This window comes from Platichthys flesus, chromosome 24 (assembly GCF_949316205.1).
Source record: "Platichthys flesus chromosome 24, fPlaFle2.1, whole genome shotgun sequence".
Classification (NCBI taxonomy): domain Eukaryota; kingdom Metazoa; phylum Chordata; class Actinopteri; order Pleuronectiformes; family Pleuronectidae; genus Platichthys; species Platichthys flesus.
The window spans coordinates 13,161,357-13,185,075 of NC_084968.1; the positions used below are offsets into that span (position 1 = coordinate 13,161,357).

The following is a 23,719-nucleotide window of genomic DNA, read 5'->3' on the forward strand; positions in this document are numbered from 1 at the left end:
TTGTGAGTACGAAACCAAGCTGTAGGAAAACCACACCCTGAGAGTGATTCAACGATAACTCTGCTGTGTTTTCTTAGTTTTCTGAAGTCGTTTCCTTCGGTTTCCCAGTCGTGACTTCTAAAAACACTGGACCTCCGACGGGAGTTCCTGATTGGATGACTGGATGTCGGCCTCACAGGAGGCAGCTAATATTTGAGCTTTGTTTGTGTTGGGTGATATTTAGAGTGGGAGCAAAAACAAGGTTGAGGATAACCAAACTAAAATTAAAAACCTTACTGACTTAAATTAAAAAGTCCTGCTGGGTTGGAGGGACTATATCAGGAGTCTCCTCCATGTTCTTAAACTGGACACAGCACATTTAGCCCAACACTATGACCCGGGCTGAAGGAAATACCCTGGAGGAAATAGATGTCGCTCTATTTCAGGGCCTCACGTTGTAAATAGATTTCCAACCCATTTCCAGGGAAAACGCTGTGTCTATTAAATATTGAATATAAGTATTGATTCATAACCTGAAAATGCCGCTGTCCCACCTGACAGCAACAATAACAACAGGACAACAGTTTTATGGGTACCAGCGTCTTTGTCCATTTTAGCTGAGTGAGTTGACTTTTTTGGGAGAACGACACTTTTTTAAACGTCTCATGTCTCAGCTCATTGAAATCGGAGTTCCTCAGGGCTCCTGCTTAAGACACTTCATCTTGTGTAAAGTTTAATTCGAAATGCATCAAATTGTCCGACTGCAAAGAAAACAATGAAATAAGATCAAATAACAAAAAGTATCCACCCGGCTGAATGTCCGACTATCTGTCTGCCCGTCTGTCTGTCCATCTATCTGTCCACCAGTGTATGTGTAGCCGTATTGTTGATGTTAACACAACCTCAGACAGACTAATAATGGAGCAGCTGGAGCATGAAATCACATAGAAAGACAGGGAGAGAGAGAGAGAGAGAGAGAGTGAGAGAGAGAGAGAGAGGGAGAGCGATAGAAAAAAGATGAGAAGACAGATATGGGGACACAGAATGAGACCGATAAAGAAAGAGGGGGATGAAATAGACAGACGTGATGATGTACAAGTACAGAAAGAACTGAAGACAGAGAAAAAAGAGGAATAAAAAGGAGTGAGAGGTTGGGGGTTTATGGCATGGGTGAGAGAATGACACAGGGTCACTATGAGAGAGAGAGAGGGCGAGCGTGATAAAGAGAAAGAAGTGGGGGAGGGCGAGACACAGAGAGAAAGAAACAGACACCAAATTCATTGTTTTCATTGTCTAATTCGAACCACAGAAAGGGAGAGGATGGAGGGATGGGGGAGTGGAGGAGGGCGGAAGGCGGGGAGGAAGAGAGAGAGAGAAATGAGGAGGAACATGAGACGAGTTGAGAGATTCACACACATTCCTGCTTCGGTTCGAAAAGTGAGAGACTGAAAGTGAAACGAACCGAGCGGAGAAGTTCTGAATCCCCACTGTGACTTTCTAAACTCCCCCCTCACGGTGTTATAACTCAATTAAAGCCACATTAAGGTTCTTAGCATCTCAAAAATCGTGTAACCAGCTTATCTGACTGGATTCAGTGTCACTCCCAATCAAATCTGCCTCTATAGGACGAAGTGAAAAACCTCAGTGTCAGGTTGCTTAGGGAGTGGTTCGGACCAATGACAGACTTGAATATGCAGCTAGTTTGCAGCAGTAACAACGTTTTATAGAAATTATTTATATTTATCTTGCATCCTTGGTTTTTTTTCATCCATCTCCAGGAGTTCTTCTGTAGGAAATGGTGAAAATGCCCTAAAATGCAATGTTACGTTAAGTGAAAAAAAGAATCCTGGATCCGCACCAGAATTTAATGGACTCTTCCCTGACCCAAACAAAAACCTTCAATAAACTTCCGTGGTAATCTGTCTTGTAGTTTTTGCATAATCTTGTTCATAAACAAACAAACCAACCAAAATGCTTCAGAAGGGATTTAAAACGTTGACCTTTTAACGGTCGATACATTAGAGATCAATCTTAATCTTAATCTGAGGGATCGTAACCGATGTAAACCGAATTCTTCCACATCCTTGAGTTTACTCATCAGTGCATCTCCACTCTACACCGGGTCGTCTCTGAGTTTCCATCTCTTTCCTCCCTTTCTGATATTCATAATCCTGTAAAGGGAAACTTGACTGACAGGTGGTTGTCTCTCATGGAACACAGCTGGCGACCGAGCAGCAGGTTCCAGGCTGGTGTCCGGCCCGTTTCCTGATGACCACTGTGTACTCTGCTGCCTCAGTCCCAGGCTGGGGCTAAATTTACTCAGTGTGGGTTACATGCTGGAAAGAAGGTTAAGAGCTCCTGATATAGGCTGCGTAAACACTCACAGACTTTATTTCTGCTCCGGGTGCACTGACTCTTTTTAAGAATGGTTTGCTGCTCTATTTATCCAGGGAAATGTTTCATGAGCATGTTTACGCTCATTTTTAACGACTTCCTGTTGCACATTCTCACACTCCCACTCAGCCACAGAGCTACGCTGCCCACAGCACCGCGAGCTGGGGGGTCAACGCCTCGTACCGCGGCACGTCGGGGGTGTTTATTAGGAAATGAGAGGAAGTTTGTCTCGATCTGGATGTCCTGGTCTGGTTTCTTATCAATGGCCTGATCCAACTGGCAGAACAGTCATTCTCCAAACTGCAGCTGAACCTCACTCGTATCCATGTGAAGGAGTTCGTTCCAATGATGAACAGCTTCCTGTGGTTTATTCTGTTTAGAGCACAACAAAAAATATGAGTTTAAAAAGCTCAAAATTATTTAAAAACAAAAGGGTTTAGCCAAAGCAAGTAAGAAACGCCTGTTTTTATGACACATAGTGACACACCTGTTACTAATGTCCACGCTGCTCTGTATGAAGATATCACAGAAACGACTGTAGCCAAGGTCTATGCTAAGCTATATCGCCGCTACAACCATAGCAGTAGCTAGCTGTGAGTTACAGAATAAATGTTTCGCCAATTATTAATATTTGCTTCTAAGATAACGAGATGTCAAACCTCCCTTGATGAGTCCTGGAGTGTCTAACTTTGAACTGCTCAGAGAAGTATTCCATGGTTTAACTTTAATTTAGAATAACTGTTATCTGAGCAATAACAAATATGAATTATATGAAACATAACACAGATTTCTACTGGAAAATCTGAATCTATTGACAAAATCCAAAACATTTAACTACAATAAACAAAAAGTAGAGATGTGAAGACTAGTCAGGACGACAGGGTAGTGACATAAAGGTGAGAACTGAAAGATAAAGTCGTATAATTTAAGTGGAAGCAAAACAAAATATAAATATTACATTCAGAGTCTGGGTGCACTGTCCCGACCAGACACACACTTCTCTCTCACACAGTAGTTGTTGCTTACATAGACGTTCTCTCTGTCCTGTAAACTGCAATAAGCCCAAACACACACACACAGACACACCGTAAATCTCACCATAATACGCCCTCCGAGTGTACGAGTGTGTGTGTGTGTGTGTGTTTTATAGGTGTTGTAAATTTGGCTGCCGGCGTTGTTTTTATCAGCATATTCGCAAGCTGTTTAGCCAACGGTGCAGATGTCACTGTTACGACCACACACACACACACACAAACACACACACAGCAAGCAAAGCAACACACGCATTAAAGACGCTGCAGAGAGAAACATGTACACACAAACACACACAGGGCATTTGACACTGTTTATACAGTGTGGTATGTGTGTATAATCCCATCTAAATTCACCTGTGAGTGTGTGTGTCTGTGTGTGTGTGTGTGTGTGTGTGTGGGTCACACACGTGCAAGCCGACTCACCACTTGGATCTGCCTGCGTAAGCCTGTACAATTTTGTGTGTGTTTTTAAACATATGCGTGTTTGGTGCGCACGCATGCAAGTGTGTGAAGGTCAGCACAAGAGTACGTGTGTGTGTGTGTGTGTGTATGTGTGTCTCTGTGTGTGTGTGAGTGAGTTTTATTTGATTAATGCTGAGAACCGTGGAGTGTTTAGAAAGAGGTCGCGACCTTTCAGCTTCCATTCAATCAGACACGGGGAGAGAGAGAGAGAGAGAGAGAGAGAGAGAGAGCCTCTGTCCTCTTTTTTTTCTAACCTTGCTTTCTCTTCTGGCTTTTTCTTGCCCCTTGAGAATCTGATAAGCCTTAGTCAGCACACAGACACACACACACACACACACAAACACACATTCCAGATGCTAATGAACCGAGCTCCTTATTTACCTGAGACGCAGCGACCACACGTGAAAGTGTCTGAACACCAGCTTTTCGTTTTGTTATGAACTCTTCGTCCGACAGCGTTCCTGCTCCTCAACGTGATGATGCTCGACTGATCCTCGAGACTAAATTATTTATTTTTCGATTTAAGGCTCCATCCACACGACTACGTTTTAGTTTGAAAATGCTTTGACGCGTCTGGAGAACACACAACTCCAGAGTTTTAGAGGAGCTAAAAACGGGGAAGTTTGTAAATGCAGCTGTTTCGGTCTGGAGAGGTGGAAACAGTTTTGATGAGGCCTAAGATGCTGATTATTATTTTCTGTGGAGTTCGGTTAATTGTTTGGCTTCACACTCGTGGATCTGTGACTCTTACACAACCCACAGGACGGATGGAGTCAGGTTTCCAGGTGTGACACCAGGTCGGACTCCAGGTAGAAACTCCTTCACAGATGTTACAGCAGATTATCTCTCCTGGTTTCGGTTTTGAACGCCCGTCACATGTTCTTCTCGTGTGCCGTGTTAGCTCTCCCTCCGTCCCACATCCCCGTGTATTGTCTTTTTCTGAGTCAACACTTTCACCCCCCCACCCCTTCCTTTTCTCCCATGTCATCTCTTTCCCTTCCTCCTCCGTCGCTCCCCCTCTATCAGTTAATTTGCTCTCTATCTCTCTCTCCTGTCTTTGAACCTCTCTTTTAGCCCCTGCGGCCCCAGCCAATTACACACTGTTTGTCCACCCGTTTTCAATAAAACACTGCCTCCCTCCCTCCCTCCCTCCCTCCATTCCTTCCCCTCCTTTTCTTCCTATTTTCCTCCCTCTCTCTCTCTCTCCACCTCCGTCCACCCCCAACTGCCTCCGTCCACTCCCGTCTTCCCTCTCCTCCACCTTCGCCCTCCCTTCCTTCTCTTTTTTCATTTTTAATTAACTTCTTTTGTAACTTGGACGCCCCCCCCCCCCCTTCCTCCTTCAACATGCCTCTTGCACTCCCACACTCACGCTTGTGTTCCTCATAAGCACACACACACACACACACACACACACATGCACTTTGACTGTGTATGTGTGTGTGAGAGAGTCAGTGCATGCAAACACACATGTAAACGCAGAGTTAAACATGCTATTTACATATCAATTACTGGCAGACACCGAATCAATGATTAATGGTTGCTCAGATTAGCGCCAGGCCGGCTAATTTAACCGCTATCTGCTGGTGTTTAACTGCCGTGTCCGACCAGTTCAACATTTCATACATTAACTGAGATTTGAAGGGTTTCTTACTCTGTCTAGGTAAAGTGATTTTTATGACTCTCGGTCTTTGAATCAAAGGCTTTGTTTGTATTAGCACCGCTCCTAGCTTAAATGCTATCTCCCGGGAAGATTTTATACATTAAAACAAACCCTACCGGAGATTTTCTGGGTTGCGAGAAGCAGAGAAAGAAGAAGAAGAAGATTTTATACATTGGATTAAGTTTTATATAAAATGAGGTCAGTGAATTTATCAATTTAAATTGATAGATTGTGGTTGTTTGACTCAACATTTAGCCTGTTAGCTTAACTACTAACTGTGTTGAAGTGAGATATGTCTGCAATATTAAATATTCTCCACCTTTTTAACTCTAACATCATTATGTTTGATATTTTACTGGATAAAATTAGTAATCTAACTAATTTGAATATTTTGTATTAGTTCGATTGATTTATTGTCGCTCTGGCTACGTGCTGAGCCTGCTAGCTCTGATCTGCTGATAAACAACATAGCACACATGGTCTGTTAGCTTAAAAGAGTTAGTTAGCTTTTCCAAAAGGAAGCAATATTAAAATGTTACCAACTAAAATTTGAATTAACTCAACAATTTAAGATTTTATCATCAATTAGAACTATTAATATCTTTTACCTGTTAAATTGGGGTTGACACCGAGCCCGTTAGCGTAAACGCTAACCGTGAGAATTCCCTTTTCTGAATGAATTCAAGATTTAGAATCAGATTCATATATATATATATATACATTTACTTTAAGTGAACAGATATTAAAAAAGCACACGTCCAGGTTAATAAATGAAAAACAGTCTCGTCCCAGTGAAAATCATTAAAAGTGGTCAAACTGGACCATTTGGCTTTTAAACACATCTACTAAACGAGAAGCTCGTATAAAGTGTCCGCCATCGTAATTAAGAGCCAGTTAACGAACGAACAGTGTGTCGGTCTCTGTGTGTAACAGCTCTTTATTTCACTGGGCTTTCATGTTACAGTATGTGGTTTTATTGGTTTGACTGGGCTTTTATGTCATGTTGCACTATGTGGTTTTACTGGCTTTAAGCTGCAGTTTATTTCACTTCATTATAATCCTGCAGCCCGTTCTTCACATGTTCTTCACATGTAGTCAGACAGAAGGACACGTTTCCTCCGTGCTCGATGGCTCAAACTTTCCACTGAGGACATAGTTATACACCATGTTGTGCTCTTAACTTAGAACTGGTGATGATCTGGAGGAAGAGAAGAGTCGTGCATGGGGCTAAACTGTAAACCATAACCTGCTTTTAATCATTTCATCATTTCATCTCATTATTTCTTGTATATTCTTGTATTTTTAAAGCACACCTGCAGGGTTTTACCTGACTATTAATCTTAAATGAAGGATAATCAGAATTAACAAGATCAAGCGAATTACCACTACCCGAAAACTATTTTTAATATGTTGCACGTAGAAGTGAAATATTTAGGATGAACGGATTCTTGCCGGGATTCTCGTCCCTGTAGCTTCTTGTGTGTGACTTTGACGAGGAGCTGAACGAGGCTCCCTCCATCCATCCTCACGTCTCTCTTCATACCTGTCCCTCCCTCTCTCTCTCTCTCTCTCTCTCTCTCTTAGAAAAAGGTGGAGCGTGATGATTTATCGGTGACACCAATACGTCAAAAATAGAAAAGGGAGGAAAGAAGAGGGTGAGGTGAGGAGAGAAAAAACTTAATAAATTAGAACGAGTGAGACAGAAAAACAAAACAAAAGACGAGAGGATGTTATGCAAACTAAGACCAAACTACAACAGTTGCGTTGACACGAGCACGGACACACACACACACACACATACACAAACACGTCGAGTTTTTGTTGTGTTGTTTTTTGACAGCGAAGCATGTATTGTTACATTGTTTCCTTTGAGTAGAAAATTACAGTGGACTGGGATCGCTTCAATGACAAGCTATGGAAAAGACAGCATGTATGCCTGCACACAGACACACACACACACACACACACACACAACATGCTGCTACTGAATGACAAGCTCATAGCAGCAAAACCAGTGTTTTCACAGATTCACATCAGGAACTCTCGCCCTGTCGTGAAGCTGCAAACCGACGACACAGTAAAGACATTTAACGGTTTAAAAACTGACCATAAATCCTGTTTTATGATAATCGTCAGTCCGGTGTTTTTAAAGGTGCACTATGGGAAACAATTCAGCCTCTTTAAAGAGGACGGCCTCTTGTTGGGGACTAATGTCTCCCGAGAAGTTTTTGCCGCAGCAGGACGGTGTTTATGGGATTAAAGCAGAAATCCCATAAACACCGTCAAAGGAAGATGTCGACCAGAGTGTGACTCACTGTGTTTGTTCGTGTCTAAATGAATGATGGAGCTCACATCTTACATTGGATTCACAAAAGGCCTTTGACAATAATGATCTTTATTTAAACAAATCATTATACGTGATTTCAGCTCAACTGGCTGGTTAATTTTCATTAACAATTCTAACAATCTTAAAACATATTTTTTAGTTTTAAATTAAGTTGTGAAACCTGTAAAACTGTTTTTGTATCCACTGGTGACAAATAGAAGCTCTTAAAGTCTCTGGATTTAATACAAATTGTGTATTTACACTAAAACTTCACTTTCGTTTTGCTTCATCGGTTCGTGTGCAAACAAAAGAAGAAACAACAGAAGTTTGGGAAGTTGGAAGCTCTAACATGTGCTTTCTCACACACAGACACACACACAGACACACACAAACACACACACACTCCCACGGCAGTACAATGATGAGAAGCTCTTCCTCCATAAACGTCTCAGTCAGTTTAACCACTGTTATTATTCTAATCATGATGACATGTTTTTAAATGGATTATTATACGTTTTCATTAATAACACGCTGTCTGGGAAGGATTTTGACGCGCGGGGTGGCGGTGATGGACACACACTCTGCATGTGCACACACACAAAACTTAAAAAACACACACACAGACACACACAAAACACCACATATGTGCATACAAAAAAAGCATGGAAACTAATAAGAAAATAATGAGAAACATTTGGTTTTAAGATTTTAAGAGAAAACAACTCACACACACACACACACACACACACAACAAACACACACACACACACTTACATCCTCCTGACATCTTTTACTCCACTAATTACAAATTACACAAAATTAAAGTTTTTGTTAATAACACGCTGTCTGGTGTTTCAGACAGTTTCTGGAAGAGGACCACACACACATGCACACAAACAAACACACACACACGCACACATGCACGCTCTTGTCATGTTTTTAATTGATTTCAGCTATAATTATTTTGTAATAACACTGACACACACGCACTCTCTCATCCGGACGTTGTGGCGTTGTAAAAACTGGATGATAATTATGTTTTTTATTCTCTTGTTTTTATTAATAACATGTTGTCTGTAGGCAAACACACACACACACACACACACACACACACACACAGACACACACACGTCACCTGTCATCCCCCCGCTGCCCTCTCTTTACCCTCTCTCAGCTCCTCCTCTCCGTCCTCTTTTCATCTCCTTCCTCGCCTCTGACCTCCTCCTCCTCTTCTCTCTCTCTGTCTCTCTTTGATATTGCAGTTTGCTGATGCCGCTCGCTCTTAACTGTAAATCTGTCGCTCACTTCTCTTTTTTTCTCTCACACACTCACACAGACGCACACAGACACACACACACACACACACACACACCTCTGACAAGCTGTCACAATAAATAGATAGATAAGACCAGGTGGAGGAAGAGAAGGGAGGAGAGAGAGGGAGTGCTAAATCACTGGAAGATTGAATGAGGGAACGATAGGAGGGAAGGAGGGAGGGAGGGAGGGAGGGAGGGCAGAGGAGAGGAGGAGGGGATGAGCAGTGAATGAGAGAGGATGTACAGATTAACTGAAGGATAGAATAAGAGTGAAGAAGAGGAGGAGGAAAGGAAAAGAAGACTGTTGGAGAGGAAGCGAAAGAAAGGAAGAGAGGTGTGGAAACAAGGGATGAGATAAACAAGGAGAGGAAAAAGGAAAAAGAGGTGGAGAGGTGGACAAAAACTGGAATAGAGGTAGAGAAAGTAGGGTAAGAAGAAAGATAGTTGGAGAAGGAGAGAGGAAGAAGGAGACGAAAGAGTTTAATAATTGTGCAGAAAAAAAGTTTAAAAAGGAGGTGCAAGTATAAAAAGAAAGAGGAGAGGAGGAGGAGATGAAATAAAGGATGAGGCGGAAAAGAGATATGAAGGAGGGAGGAGGAGGGATGGAGAGATTACCTGGAGAACGAGAGGAAAAGCTGTTGTGACACTCCCTAATGTGATTTCTAAGCCAATCTGCTAAGTGCACCTGAGAGACTCTGTGTGTGTGTGTGAGTGTGTGTGTGTGTGTATGTGTGTGTGTATGTGTGTGTTCACAGGCATCAAATAATCTAGTTGCAGACAACACCCTCTCTCCCTCCGTCACTCGGAGACAATAAACCACAAACACATCCCGAAAACAAACAGTTTACTTTCTATCTATCTATCTATCTATCTATCTATCTATCTATCTATCTATCTCTATCTATGTATCTATCTATCTATCTCTCTCTCTATCTATCTATGGAAATGGTTTAAAATGTACATCCCCTCCAATTCCCCCTCTCTCTCTCTCTCTCTCCGTCAGTGTCAGTGTCAGTGTCTCTCGCCCCTCCTTTACAGGACCTCACTCTCTCTCAAAAAGTTGGAGACTGAAGCAGCCTTTGTGAAACACTATCTGTTTCCCAACAACACACACCACACACACACACACACGATGACCTGCCTCTCCCCTCTTGCTATTTTGTTCAGCTCACACACACACACTCACACACACACACTTGGGGAGAGGATCAGTTCTTCTCTGTGGTGACAGAGGGTCATATTTCTTGCTTTGATCTTCACCTCTATCTCTCCCTCTCTCTCTCTGTTTTCATCCGGAAAAAAACAGAGAGAGAGAGAGAGCGAGTGAATGAGAGAGAGAGAAGTGATGCATGAAGCCGTCTCTCTCTCTCTCTCTCCCTCTCTCTCCCCCTCAGGTTGCTGGATAATAAAAACGCAGGACGAGAGGAGCGTCTCACTTTACACTGAGACGTGTTAATCTACGATGTGGATATAAACCTCTCTTATTGTACTCAAACGTTAACACTCGTCTTCTGACCCGAGTTATGATATTTTTTATGAATTTATCCAGAGGTTCTGTAAGTGAGAACACAAATGTCTGAGTCAGTTGCTCTGGATATTTTCTGGAACTCTTCCTGCAGCCCCCCTGGTCACATGTCAGAGTGAGTCCATGTGAGAGAACAGAGGGACAATGTGTGGAAGCTTCCCAGGGAGCGAGGGGACGTGTTGATGAGGCTTCTAACACGAGGCGGACATGGAACTGGAAGAAGACAAATATCTCAGGATGAAGAAGACGAGCAGAACACGTTGAAGACGAAGAGCTTGTGAAGACGAGGAGGTTCCAGAGCTTTCTGGTGATGAGGGCCGGTGTGGATGAGCAGTAAACAACAACACTGATCTTTCCTTACGTCATGTCCTGCTCCTGCCGCTTCTTCAGATGTGAAACATGACACTTTCCATGTGAGACCATGTGTGAAAGTTGTGTTACCTCCACCGAGGACGATACGCTTTCACCTGTGTCTGTTTGTGTTTTTATTTGTCAGAAGAAAACAGATTTTCCACTACAATTTAATAGCTGCATGCTGATTAATTGACTAATTGATTAATTGGTTAATGAGCTAACTGAATAATTCCTACATTTTCACACAGAAACTGTAAAACTCCATGAAGGAGACTCGTCCATCTCAACACAACTTCACCTCTGTGTTTCTGCTACAGACTGAAACCTGATCAGCGTGATTGATTAACTGTGCTTAGATGGCACCTGATTGGTTGTCGCCCGCCCACACACACACACACACACACACACAGACACACACACACACACCGTCACAATGCAGCGAGGTGACCTGAGCTCCCTGACCGGCCAGAGCTTTAACCTTTATCAATTAACCAACAGCACAAAGCGGAGCTGAAACCAGACACACACACACACACACACATGCACTTACACACACACACACGCATCAGAGAGACAGAAATATCAACACACACACATCCAGGCGTTTATGAACAGCACCGCAGACTGTTACACAGAGATGGAAACTGAGCCGGTGTGACTTGATAGCTCACACACACACACAGGGACAGACACACACAACCTCACACAGACAGACATACCTCAGCCAGAAGGCAAAACAAGTGACCGTGTGTGTGTGTGTGTGTGTGTGTGTGTGTGTGGGCTCCAACAGCCTGTCGTGATAAGGAGAGCCGAGAATAACACTCCGACATCAGCAACCCTCCCTCCTGTCGCTCACTATCGATTGCCTCACACGCGCACAGACACACACACACACAAACAGACACACACACACAATGAGGTGACAGGGAGGAGGAACAACTTCTGCTGCCTGTTTGTTAAACATAATCACAAACACTTTATTCTGAATATTCTCAGTGAATCTGAAGTCGTCACCTCGGATGAAGAAAATAACCGATTCAACATTTCCCCCCCCCCCCGACCTCTGCAGGAGAAAAGTTGTGTGACGACAGACGACCTCTGCACTTAAAGGTCTGACGTCATCTCCTCCAAATAAGTCTCACTTTATTTTCCATCTACAGCAGGAAGTGTGGGAAACTTTCACTTTCTCCAGCGAACGTTATTCCTCTTTTTTTATTTTTATTTTGTTAAAGGGATGAATGATCATTAAGAAAACGACTTCAAGAGCAGTTTGAATTAAATTAAGTGTAAGTGTTTAACACACACACACACACACACACACACACACACACACACACACACACACACACACACACACACACACACACACACACACACACACACACACACACACACACACACACACACACACACACACACCAAGATGAAGGATGCAGTCACTTTCTGTCTTTCTTAAATTTTTTCCTTTCTTTTTCCCAGGGAATCATGTGGAGAGAAAGAGCAGGCGGGCGAGTGAGCATTAGTGAGAGTGAGTGTGAGGCGGGCGAGCGAGGCATTAGAGGAATGTCAATATGATTGGAGAGAGAGAGGAGTGTGTGTTCGCTGTGCGTTCAACAACAATAGCTCTCCAGCCGTGTTGTTCCGCGAGCATTCACCGTTCACATGATCCATTATCACCCCTGACATGTACCGCTGAGTGTGTGTGTGTGTGTGTGTGTGTGTGCAGAGGAGAAACAGATATGGGTGAGAGGCGGAGGGTGAGATAAAGGAAGAAAGTGTGAGTGGGTGATAAAAAGAGTCAAGAATAATGAAAGACAAAGAAGAGAGAGAAGAGATGGACGCAAACAAATAAAGACTGTGCGTGTGTGTGTGTGCGCGTGTGTGTGTGTCACTCCCCAACTCCTCTGCAACACGATACGTTAATAATTAGCCGATACTGAACAACTTTCACCTAAAAGTGTCAGTGTCGTCGTTGCATGAAAACTTTTCCCCCCCGACTTCTCTTCCTTCCCTCAGCCGGGCTGCATTCACAGGGACGACAAAAATCTATAAGTTATAACCGACAAGAAACGACACAATCCATCGTGTCACCGTCTTTTTATTGTGTCAGGGTTTATATTCAGGTCGCTGCTGATTGGACGACACCTCTGACACACCCACCAAACGAGGCAAACATGTTGTTCAATAAGGAAACTGAAGCAAAATGGTGCAAAGCGTTCATAAAGTTTTTAAGTTACTTTACTTTTTTTACTGTTGCTGCTTTTATCTGCAACCAATTATTTTGCGATTTAACGCAGCCCCCTGCACTTCCTGCTTCATGTGGCTCCGCCCACAGAGTCTTCAACAGGAAGTGGTCTCACCTGAGTCCCTGTGGACAAAGAGCCACATGGTGGACGAGGCCTCGACCTTCAGCACCGAGCGTTTGTCCCGTTCGTTGGTTTAAACATCAGAGGAATCAGATTTCAGTCCGTGGGGTTTAGTTCAACGTTTCACTGAAGGTTAATTTTTTACTTTATTGGCAGTTTTTGAGGTTTTAAGTTTTGTAGTTTGTTTACTCATTCAACCGGAGGTGGATTCATGTAATGAACACGGAGCCGAAAACTGTGAGTTTAAAGTGGATTACAACAGTTTTTCAACATTAATATAAAATACTGTTAAATGTTCAGGTAAATTAAGAGTTTATGTAATTTATTTAACAGTAGTTATCCCTCAACATTGTACTGACGAATATAGAAGAATGTTCCTTTGTAAAGTTTGTAAAAGTTTCGTTAGCAAAAGCTTTGGAAAATAGCCATGCTAATTTTCCGCTTGTTTTTCAGGCTGCAGTCGTTACCAGTGGTTTACCGTCTAAACAACCGCTCTCTTCTTCTCCTACTGTCCACCGGGGGCGCCGGAACAGGGAAGGTAAAATGGGGGGAGTCACCTGGGGCCCCGAGCTGAGCGGGGCCCCTGAGACCGGCAATTTTGTGACGTTTGATCAAACACTTGTAAATGTGTTTGTGTGATGGAGTTTTGCACTTAACTTCTTAACTATTAATTGTGTAATCTGCCATTTTTTTTACTTTGCCTACTTTTGATAATAGAAGAATAATTTGAAAATCAAAATGATGTGGTTTGACATACGAGTGATATTATGCTATCATCTGAACTGTGATGAAATTCTGCATTAATTCTCAAAGCAGTTTTAATTCAGAGTCTGAGGTTCTTCTCATTGATTCAGTAAAACTCCTGAAAAACTGAAACCAATCGTGAGTGAGGGAGTTTTTAAAAGTGGTTTTTCAGTTTTTTTGTCGCATTTGCTTGATTTAAAGTTCAGCTATATTAAATCTAGAAATGTTCAGATATTACTGGATTCATTTGATTTTGAAAGACAGTTCTCAGGCAACTTTTGTTTTCACACATGCAGCATCTTTTTATATTCTATGTTTTCAAACAGGATTTATGGACATTAATTTAAAATAGACATCGGACATGAGGCATCCCGAGAACATGTAAATCACACAATCAAAAATTGCGTGCACGATGTTTATATTCAGATTGGACTGACGAATGGAAAATATTAGAATTTGACGCAAACAATAATTAAATTGTTTCTCTCTCTGGCAGAATTACAAATGAGCTGACATGAAAATTAGATGGGTTTGGAAAATGTTTGTTTAGATCAAGAAGTGCAGCCTCCAACATGCAGGTATTTTAAAAGTGACATATTTATAATCTCTGATCTGAACATCAACATCGAACTGTCTCATTTGAAAATGGTGCAGACTTGCATGGGGTCACTGAGAACCTTTAATTTGAAAGTTTGAAGTCAAATTAACAGTGTGAAAGAGCAGGTGACAGGAAGTCGCACACGTACAGTTAAACGTGCTGTAAAACAACTGTTTACACACTTACACACACACACAGCAGTGGTTATGAGTGTGATCATCTTTCTCATAAGAAAGAGTCAACAGAAGCTGCAGGTTGTTTTCTGTCAGTTTGTACTTTACACAAAAGATGGAATCAGCCGGGAACGGAACAGGAAGTCACGTTAAAGAATAAAACTGAATCCCCAAAATATCAGCAGCCAAAACATGAAACTGAACGATGAGACACACGAGCCGCGGATTTAAGTAAAGTTATAACCACAAAAACCAGAGGGAAAACCATTAGTTGGACAAACGTTTAAATAGTAGTAGCTTTTTTAAGTTTTAGAAAAACATCCAGTAAATTTAAAATCACCTAAATCTGCACAAATGCACCTGAAGAGTTTGAGATGATGGTTAGACAGAGGAAATGTTTTCTAAATGTTTCAAAATATTAAATATATGTTTTGGAAATGAAGCCTTGTTATCAACTCTGAGTGTTTTATTAATATCCTGCAGAATGAAGTCACTTGAATCTTTACACCTGAACACCCAGGACAGTGTGAGAGCTGCAGGATTCACAGAAGAGACGGAGCCTCAGATTCAGAGGACGCCTCGACTAAACCTAAATCTTATAGAAATGTAATAGAAATTGACATTTTGGACATTTCCTGAAAGATAAAGTCACTAAAAACTCCACGACAGGTGTTGGAGACTCATTAGTTAAAGTGGAGCCGCAGATTCAGAGGAAAACTTCACTTACGTTCCAGAAATATTGGAGATTTATGAAACAAATTTTATGGAAATTAAGCCTTAATAACATCTTTGTACGTTTTAGAGATACCCTCCAAAATAAAGTCACTTATATCTGAACAGAAACAATACAGATTCTGAGGGAAAATATTTAAATTAGTGACATTTTTGGCTCCTGGATTTTTAAAACAAATATCTTGCTAAATTAAAGGATTTCAAGTGGATCTGCAGACACAGATCCAGAGAAAACTTCAGCTGGAGTTAGAGAAATGTTAAATAAATGTTATATGGCTGAAGATTCGGTTAAAAACGCTCCGTACAATAAAAAAGAAACCATGCAAAATAAAATCCCTAAAAACTCCTCAAGCACAAGTGAATGAGACGCAGGAATTTCAGTAATAAAATGAGAAAACTTCATGTAAAGTCAGATTCATGTTAAGTCAATGAAGCCTCACTAGCAGCTCTGTCATTTTCACAAATATCCAGTAAAGTAAAGTCACTAAAGTCCGTAGAATCTGCAGAGCCGCCCCTGGAGGCTGCTCCCCAGTGCAGCTCCACTGGTGTAAACCTGCTAATCGATGGTGAGACCGGCGGACCACTGACCTGGCGCTGGTGCAGTCCTGGTACAGCGTCTCGAAGTCCCGCCTGGAGATGAGCTTGCAGCGGTTCACCCCGGGCTGGATGGCGCCGAGCCCCCGCAGGACGCGCACCTGCTCCACGGTGCACACCACCGGCGCGATGTCCAGGCGCTTGAGCTTGGTGTAGACGGTGTGCAGCCCCCCCACCAGGTGCTTCAGGAACAGGTCGAACACCTGCGGGAGGCAGATCAGCTCCTGGCCGTCCACGCCGAAGCTGGCCACCTTCACCCCGTGCACCTCCACCAGCTTGCACTCGCTGCACAGACCCGGGCCGGACGAGGTCGGCGCCAGGCCGGGGGAGCCGGGGGTCAGGCCGGCCGAGCTGAGCGAGCCGAGCCCGCTGAGGGGACCGGACACCAGCGGGGCCGAGCCGCCGTTTCCCAGGCCGGCCAAGGCGCCCCCTGCTCCGGGCAGGAAGGCGCTGAGCATGGTGCTGGTGAGCCGCGGGGACGGGGACAGCGGGTGGGAGTTGGCGAGCGGGCTGGAGGTGCCGCTGGAGGCCACCGAGCTGTGGAGCGCGTCGGGGGCCGAGCGGTAGAGCGCGACCGGAGTTTGGGTGCCCGAACTCGGCGTGAGCAGCGGAGGGGAGCCGGGGAGCGACATGGTGGTGGAGGCGCACTCTCCTCCTCTCTTCCTCTCACACTTTCTCCTCCTGCTCCTCGCTCCAGTTGGGGGGGGAAACAAAAAACACTTGTGCGTCTCTTTCTCCTCTTTTCTTCCACTTTTTCCTCCTCTTCTTCTTCTGTCGTCTTATTTCTCCTCCTCTTTCCCGTCACTCGCTCCTCTCTCCCTCCGCAGTGGGCGCTCGGTGCCGGTTGGTCGGTGCGCGGATCGCGGACTGTCCGGTCTGCGCGTAAAAGACACTGGATCCGACTCCAGGTCAGCCCCGAGCCCCGCCTCCGTCAGACTGACAGCCCGGAGAGCCAATCAGAGAGGCCCCCGTGCAGGACTGGAGGTGTGATTGGTGAGGAGGGAAGGTGTGTGTTTGTGTTTGTGTGTGTGTGTGTGTGTGTGTGTGTGTGTGTTTCTGTGTGTGTGCACGCGCATGTGTGTGTGTGATCTGCTGTTCCATAAACTTTCTCACGGAAGTTTTTATTTTTTTTTCTTCTTCTGCAGCTTTGTTTTTTCATCTCCTGCTTTGTGTAAGAGTGACTGCATGTGTGTGTATGCGTGCGTGTGTGTGTTTGTGCACGCGTTTGTGTGTCCAGTTGTGGCTCAAATGCGAGCTCTGGTGGTGAGACGGACGCATGCTCCTCCTGATGAGGGAAGGAGGGATGAGAGCACAGGTGGAGGAGAAGAACAGAGGGAAGGAGGGAGAGGAAGAAGAGGAAGAAATAAGGGAGTGAAGAAAATGAGAAAGGAAAGAAGGGAGGTATAGGATGGGTGGATGAAAGACAAAATGCAATTGGAAAGAGGGGGAGAACTATGGATGATACATGGATTAAAAAGAAGTTAGAAAAGAAAGATGGGAAGGAATGAGGGATGGATTGGATAAAAGCAGAAACAGTAGATGGATGGAAGGAAGGAAGGAAGGAAAGAGGGAAGGAAGGAAAGGAAACATTTTGGATAGAAGGATGAGGAAAGAAGGATGTAGGCTGAAGGAAGGAAAAGGATGAATGTTTTTAAAGAAGGGCAAATTGGAGATAAGGAAAAGAGGAGAAGAAACTAAATGAAGTGGTGATAATTATCATCATAAAAGAAGAAAAGAATGAAAAGAGAAAAAGACTCAGAGAGAATTTAGAGTGTGTGTGTGTGTGTCTGTGTGTCTCAGTGTGTGTGTGTGTGTGAGCAGCTAAATGGGATTGAGTGGTGTGGATTACACACAGACAGGGTTTTATAATCCCGTGTAATCTCATTACACCGAGAAACTCCAACTGAATGAAAAGAGAGAGAAACAGACAGAGAGGGAGAAAGAGGATGAGACGGTTTTTCATAAAATAAAGGATAAATTGAATCTGAACATCAGCTTCGCACAAACCAATCGTGAGGCTGCGTCTTCACAGTAAAAGATGGTGAAACCCGGGGCTTTTATTGTGAAGGTTGGTGTTGACCCTTACTGTGGAACCATGAACGAATGCTGGACGTGTTGATGCTTTATCCTGTAAATAAGACCCAGGTGAAGGAGGGATGAGGAGGTCATGGAGAAGAGGTGGGACATCAATGGAGAAAGACAAAGGTAAAGAAGGGAAGAGGTGGCGTGGAAACAGATTTTAAAAAAGGAGTGATTTTCCTCTCAGGACCAATAAAGATCAAGCTGGACTCGGGCTGGATGGAGGACGGGCGGACAGAGAGAGATGAGGTCTCAGTGGAGGTGAATGTCCCTCAGCGGGGTTATAATGACCCATGTGAACTTGGACTGGAGTTGGACTTCGGGGCGTTGAGAGCGAGGAGGAGAGGAAGAGGAGTAAACGTGTCGAGATGGAGGAGGTGAGAGGAGGTGACAAGAGAGTGAGAGGACGAAAGTGGAAAAACGTGTCTGCAAAACGCTTCTGGACCCCTGAGAGACGGACTGAGGACGAGACGTGTGTTGTACATGAAAGACCATTTTACTTTCTATTGTCCTCAGTGCATTAAATGACTGGGCACCTGGCTCCTCCTGTCTCGATCCGTGCAGTGCTAGGACCCAACGTGAGCCAATCAGAGAGCTGCTATGGAGAAGAGGACGGGGTCTGAATCCTCCTTTTGTCTGATTGTCCTCTGCTCGCTGCAGTTCATAATGTGTCCGTCCCTTCTGCGGAGACACAACACACATTGTGTCGTCTCTGTTTATCACACTTGTCTTCTGAAGCCCGACTGAGCGACGGCAGGGAGGTGAGATAATGTCATTTATCAGCGGAGAGAAACTCCCAGGGCGGCTGCAGGAAGTACAGCGTCCCCCTGACAGTGATGTATGTTCCAGGAAAGTTACCTGGATTTTAAATGATAAGATTAAAGTTTTACAGTGCAGCGATTGGGGATTGTTGAAGAAACAGATGAGGAATTGTTTTTCTTTGTGTTTTTTTTATACCTTGCGTATCACACATGTTCTGGTTTTACCGAAATTGTTGTTGCGTTAGTGTAAAGAGGAACCATCATCAGATATCTTTGAGGGGACCTGCAGGTGGAAGCTGGGCCGGTGGAGAGGCGTTGCTCCATCTGTGGGACGTCATTGCTTCCTTTCCTAAAGACTTGCCTGTATGCTGAAGGACATAGGAAAGGAAGCATTGATGCACCTTTCCTCAGCATTTAGAGAATCCGATGTCTTGTATATCCAACCACCATCAAAATCCAGAATGCTTCATATAGGCGCGGCTCTGGCTATAGAAAAGCTGAAGAATGTGGCTGAGGGGGAAGAGCGGTCGTCCTCCAACCAGAGGATGAGGCAGAAGAGAATCAAGAATAGAAAAGTGCTATATAAATACCATCATCACCGGAGGGCTTTGCCCACTGGGAGCAACTGGTAGCAGCAAGATGGTGGATAGCATTGATTAGAGAACAAGCATGGGCCAACTATTAATGATAAGAGGACATCGTTTTTATATGAGACATTTAAACAGTGTTCTTGAGGTAAAGATTCTAATAGAAGATCATCCAGTATCTGATAGAGGAAATTAAGAGTTTATGTCCTTTCAACTTCTTAACACAAACCTGCAACCCTCACTTTACCCCTTTGATTTCTTTTTAATGTAGCCAAGACGTCTACGATTTATTGTTTAGTACATTTCACTCAGTCTGAACTTCCTCTGGACGTCTTTCATCCAAGGTCAAAGAAGCAAGACCCCGAGTTTGCAAAGGGAAGAGTCTGAAAGAGTGTTGAGAGGGTGTGAGAATGAAAAGAGATGAATAGTGTGTAGCAGAGCTGAAATGTGAAGAAAAGAGGACAAGAGAGAAAAAGAGAGGGAGAATATTTTAGACCCGAGCGTCGGGTGACATTGGTCTGCTGGGTTTTTATCATTTTCTTTTTTTGTTTCACTTTGGGACGGAAACATGAATGAGAAAGAGCTGCAGGCTGTGTGTGTCTGTCTGTCTGTCTATGTGTGCGTCTGGTGTGCGTGTGTGTGGGTGTGACAAGAGTTTGAACACACACACACACACGCTGCTGCTGCATCTCACTCATCACTAGAGGCCATCAGGATTTATTTAGCCTTTATTTATACAAGCTTAAAGTCAAACCATCCATCTCACACACAGTAGCCCCCAGCTTTCATTACCCTGTGTGTGTGTCTGTTTGTGTGTGTGTGTGCAGGCAGCAGATGACAACGCGTGCATGTAAGCAACTTTGTGTTTGTGATGATATACAGTAATTCTGAGACGAACCAGCGTTTGTGTGTGTGCATGTGTGTGTGTGTGTGTGTCTTTTCCCATCATCCTCAGCGCTACCTCCAGCGATGATGTTGACGACAGCGGCTCAAGTTGTGTTCTTTATTAATCTAATTCAACAACGCAATTACTAAGTGTCAAGCTGCAGAGCGAGCGTCTCCGGGCCGGTCGGAGTGACAGCGGCGCTTCGTCTCTATACGTGGACATGGAGCCTTTTGTTTTTCAAGCTAAATTACAAGTCAATAGATTCAACAAACATCCAATAGAATCTCACAGGAGGCGGACAATACTTCTGTTCAGGGTGAAATAATCCAACAACAACAATTTAACAAATAAAATCTGAATAAAAACCTGTGAATTAAAAAGATGCCTGGTGATCTGGAGTGAAAGCGGGTCGACCACTGTACAAACTGCCGGTCGTTTGATCCCAGGCTCCTTTATTCTGCAAGTTGAATAAAAGACACCGAACCCCCCGAAAACGCACCTGACGGCAGTTGGTGGATGGGATGTGTGTGTGTGTGTGTGGGGGGGGGGATCCAGATCCAGAGGGGCCGTTACAACTCAGAGAGCTCTTTATGAATGCAGTCCATTTACCGTTTACTGTGCCCCCCCCCCCCCCCCCCCCCCTCCCCCTGCCGGTGAGGGAGCCACAGAGTAACATCTCCTGATTCATATAAAACTATAAAATACCCTTTCAGGAAGCTGTGGGTAATATCCCAGATGTTTCAGCCTCAACTCTATTTTTCAAATCAGCCTAAAAGTTTCAAATCCGAAATAAACCTTGAGACCGAAAAGGGACAGACAGATATTTAAGCCGTAAAAAATGTTCTTGGCAGTATCCAGTCTGGTGTAATAAAGACTGAGCTCATCCCCGTTTCCACTTCTTTCCGTCCCCATCCCTCTCCTCCTTTCTTTTCCCCCTCTCCGTCCCCCTCTGTCCTCCACCTCTCCTTCCCTCTCTGCCCTTCATCCCCCCTTCTCTTTATCACTCTGCTCATAAAACCCGCTCATCCAGAAAGAACAGAGTTTGGAGGAGGATGGGGGAGAGAGAGACAGGGTGAGAGAGGAAGAGGAGGAAGAGAGAAATGAATGAGGGATAAAGGCAAGGACGGAAGGTAAAGAGGGAAGATGGAGAGACAGGAAGAGGAGAGACTTAAGGGAGGATACAGAGAGAATAAGTGTCCAATCACAACAGAGTTTGTCAGAGGGCTCAGATGAGTTCATTTAAATTGAATTGTTGGGATTAAATCATGGAATCACTGAAATCTGCGTGGAGTTTCTCTTGTGGAATCGAACTTTGGCGATTCCCCCCCCCCCCGAGCCGACCTTTCAGGGAACTCGCAGCCGGAGAGTCCTAAATCGAGGCGGCTCTCATTTTAGCTGAGTCGCACCATTTAATTTCAAATAACCTGCTTTGCTGGCGTATAAACGGTTCCACCGGAGAGGAGCAGCACGGTGCAGTCAGTCACACTCACTGGTCAGTTTATTAGGAACACCCCCGATAGAAGAAACGCAGGCCGACACAACCGTCGTGCCATAGATCCTGCTTTCATGACGGCTCCGCTTTCATGGAATCTGTTTCATAGAGATGCTGATGCTTTACAGTCGTCTCGGTGGCTGCAGGTTGTTGAACTATTGGGACGAAAATGAAAAATCATTAATGTATATCTAGAGAGAGAGAGAGAGAGAGAGAGAGAGAGAGAGAGAGAGAGAGAGAGAGAGAGTCAGTCTCAAGGTGACGAGTCTTTGTCCTAATTCCTCTTTTAAAACAGCTAAAGAGGCCAAAAACATCTCTCTCTCTCTCTCTCTCCCCTCATTCTCTTCTAATGTCTCTCGCTCATCTCTCTTTTCCTTCTCCCTCCATCTTCACTAAAACAGGTTAAAAACATCACCCGTCTGTCCCTCTCCCCTTCTCTCCCTCCTTTTTTTATATTTAACTCGTTCTCTTTTAGCGTTTACATCCCTTCATCCCGATGCCACCCTCTCTCGCTCTCTCTCTCTCTCTCTCTCTCTCTCTCTCTCTCTCTCTCTCTCTCTCTCTCTCTCTGTTCCTGTCGCCTTTGCCAGCAGCGATGTCTTCAAACTCTGATTGATGATGGTTGCCGTCGGTTAACGTTGTGTCCTGCTTTTCTGTTTTTACCAAAATACTTTTTTTTTCCTTTCTCTCTCTCTCTCATCTCTCGTCCCTCCCTCCCTCCCTCTCTCTATCTCTCTCCCTCTCTCTCTCTTTCTCTCTGTCCTCTCAAAACTTTTTCAACTTGTTTTTAAAGTGCTGATATGAAAGCTGTCCCCTGCTGGGTCAAGTATGTGTGAGTGGGCTCAAAGTGACGCAAAGGACTTTCTCCTCACAGCCATGAAAAGTATGAAGATGAAATGACGACGTTGGGTTTAACAGTGTATGTTTGTGGAGTCCAGACAATATGCATTTGTTTTTTTAAAGGGTCAAGCCTCAGGTTTAATGTGAGGAGGTTTACATCGATGTGTGGGAGATATCGTGAATTCAATGTTTAATCAAGAGAAAATCCTGGATGCCTCTGTTTATCCAGATCCAGACGTAGCATTGTTTGGGCCCAGATTTAACCCACATCACCAAAGACAAAGGATTTGAGCACGAGAAGAGTAGAAAGTCGAAAACAGAGTCGCTCTGCAGGATCCACAAGATCCAAAACTTCAGCTGGAGCTTCAACACTCCGACAGAGTTCTGGAACAAATCCTTCTGAGTTATGGAGAAATCATGGAGCTCGACCTTCATTAATAATGACGCTGAGTTTATTTAAAAAAAACCCCAGACAGATGGTCGAGGGCTTGATCCACTCGATCGCTAACATATGTCGTTTTTGGGACGAACCACTCGCTTGTGATGGCTGAGGGCAAAATACAAAAAGAAGGGCTCCGCACAAGAAGTGTACATAAGAGTGAGACTGAGTGAGATATAGATCGAAAGATGGATAGAGTCATTGATGAAGAGCGTTGCTGGATGTGTTTTTTAATGTTTATTTCATTATTAACATATAATCAGTGCCATCAATCACTGTGACAGCCACCTATTGTCAGCCTGACTGTCACACCGCGCTGCTGTGTGTGTGTGTCTGTGTGTGTGTGTGTGTCTGTGTGTAAGATAAACAGAGGCA

General features: G+C 44.0%; 1 protein-coding gene across 4 annotated transcripts in view; it reads right to left on the bottom strand.

The window, feature by feature from the left end:
- Positions 1–17,156, bottom strand: part of dachb (dachshund b) — a 56,522-nt gene extending 39,366 nt beyond the window's left edge. For all 4 annotated transcript variants that reach the window (XM_062383547.1, XM_062383549.1, XM_062383545.1 and 1 more), the window contains exon 1: positions 16,255–17,156. In XM_062383547.1, coding sequence (XP_062239531.1) covers positions 16,255–16,892 — 638 coding nt within the window. In that variant the 5' untranslated portion in view covers positions 16,893–17,156. The remainder of the gene's footprint in view (positions 1–16,254) is intronic.
- Positions 17,157–23,719: the final 6,563 nt, after the last annotated feature.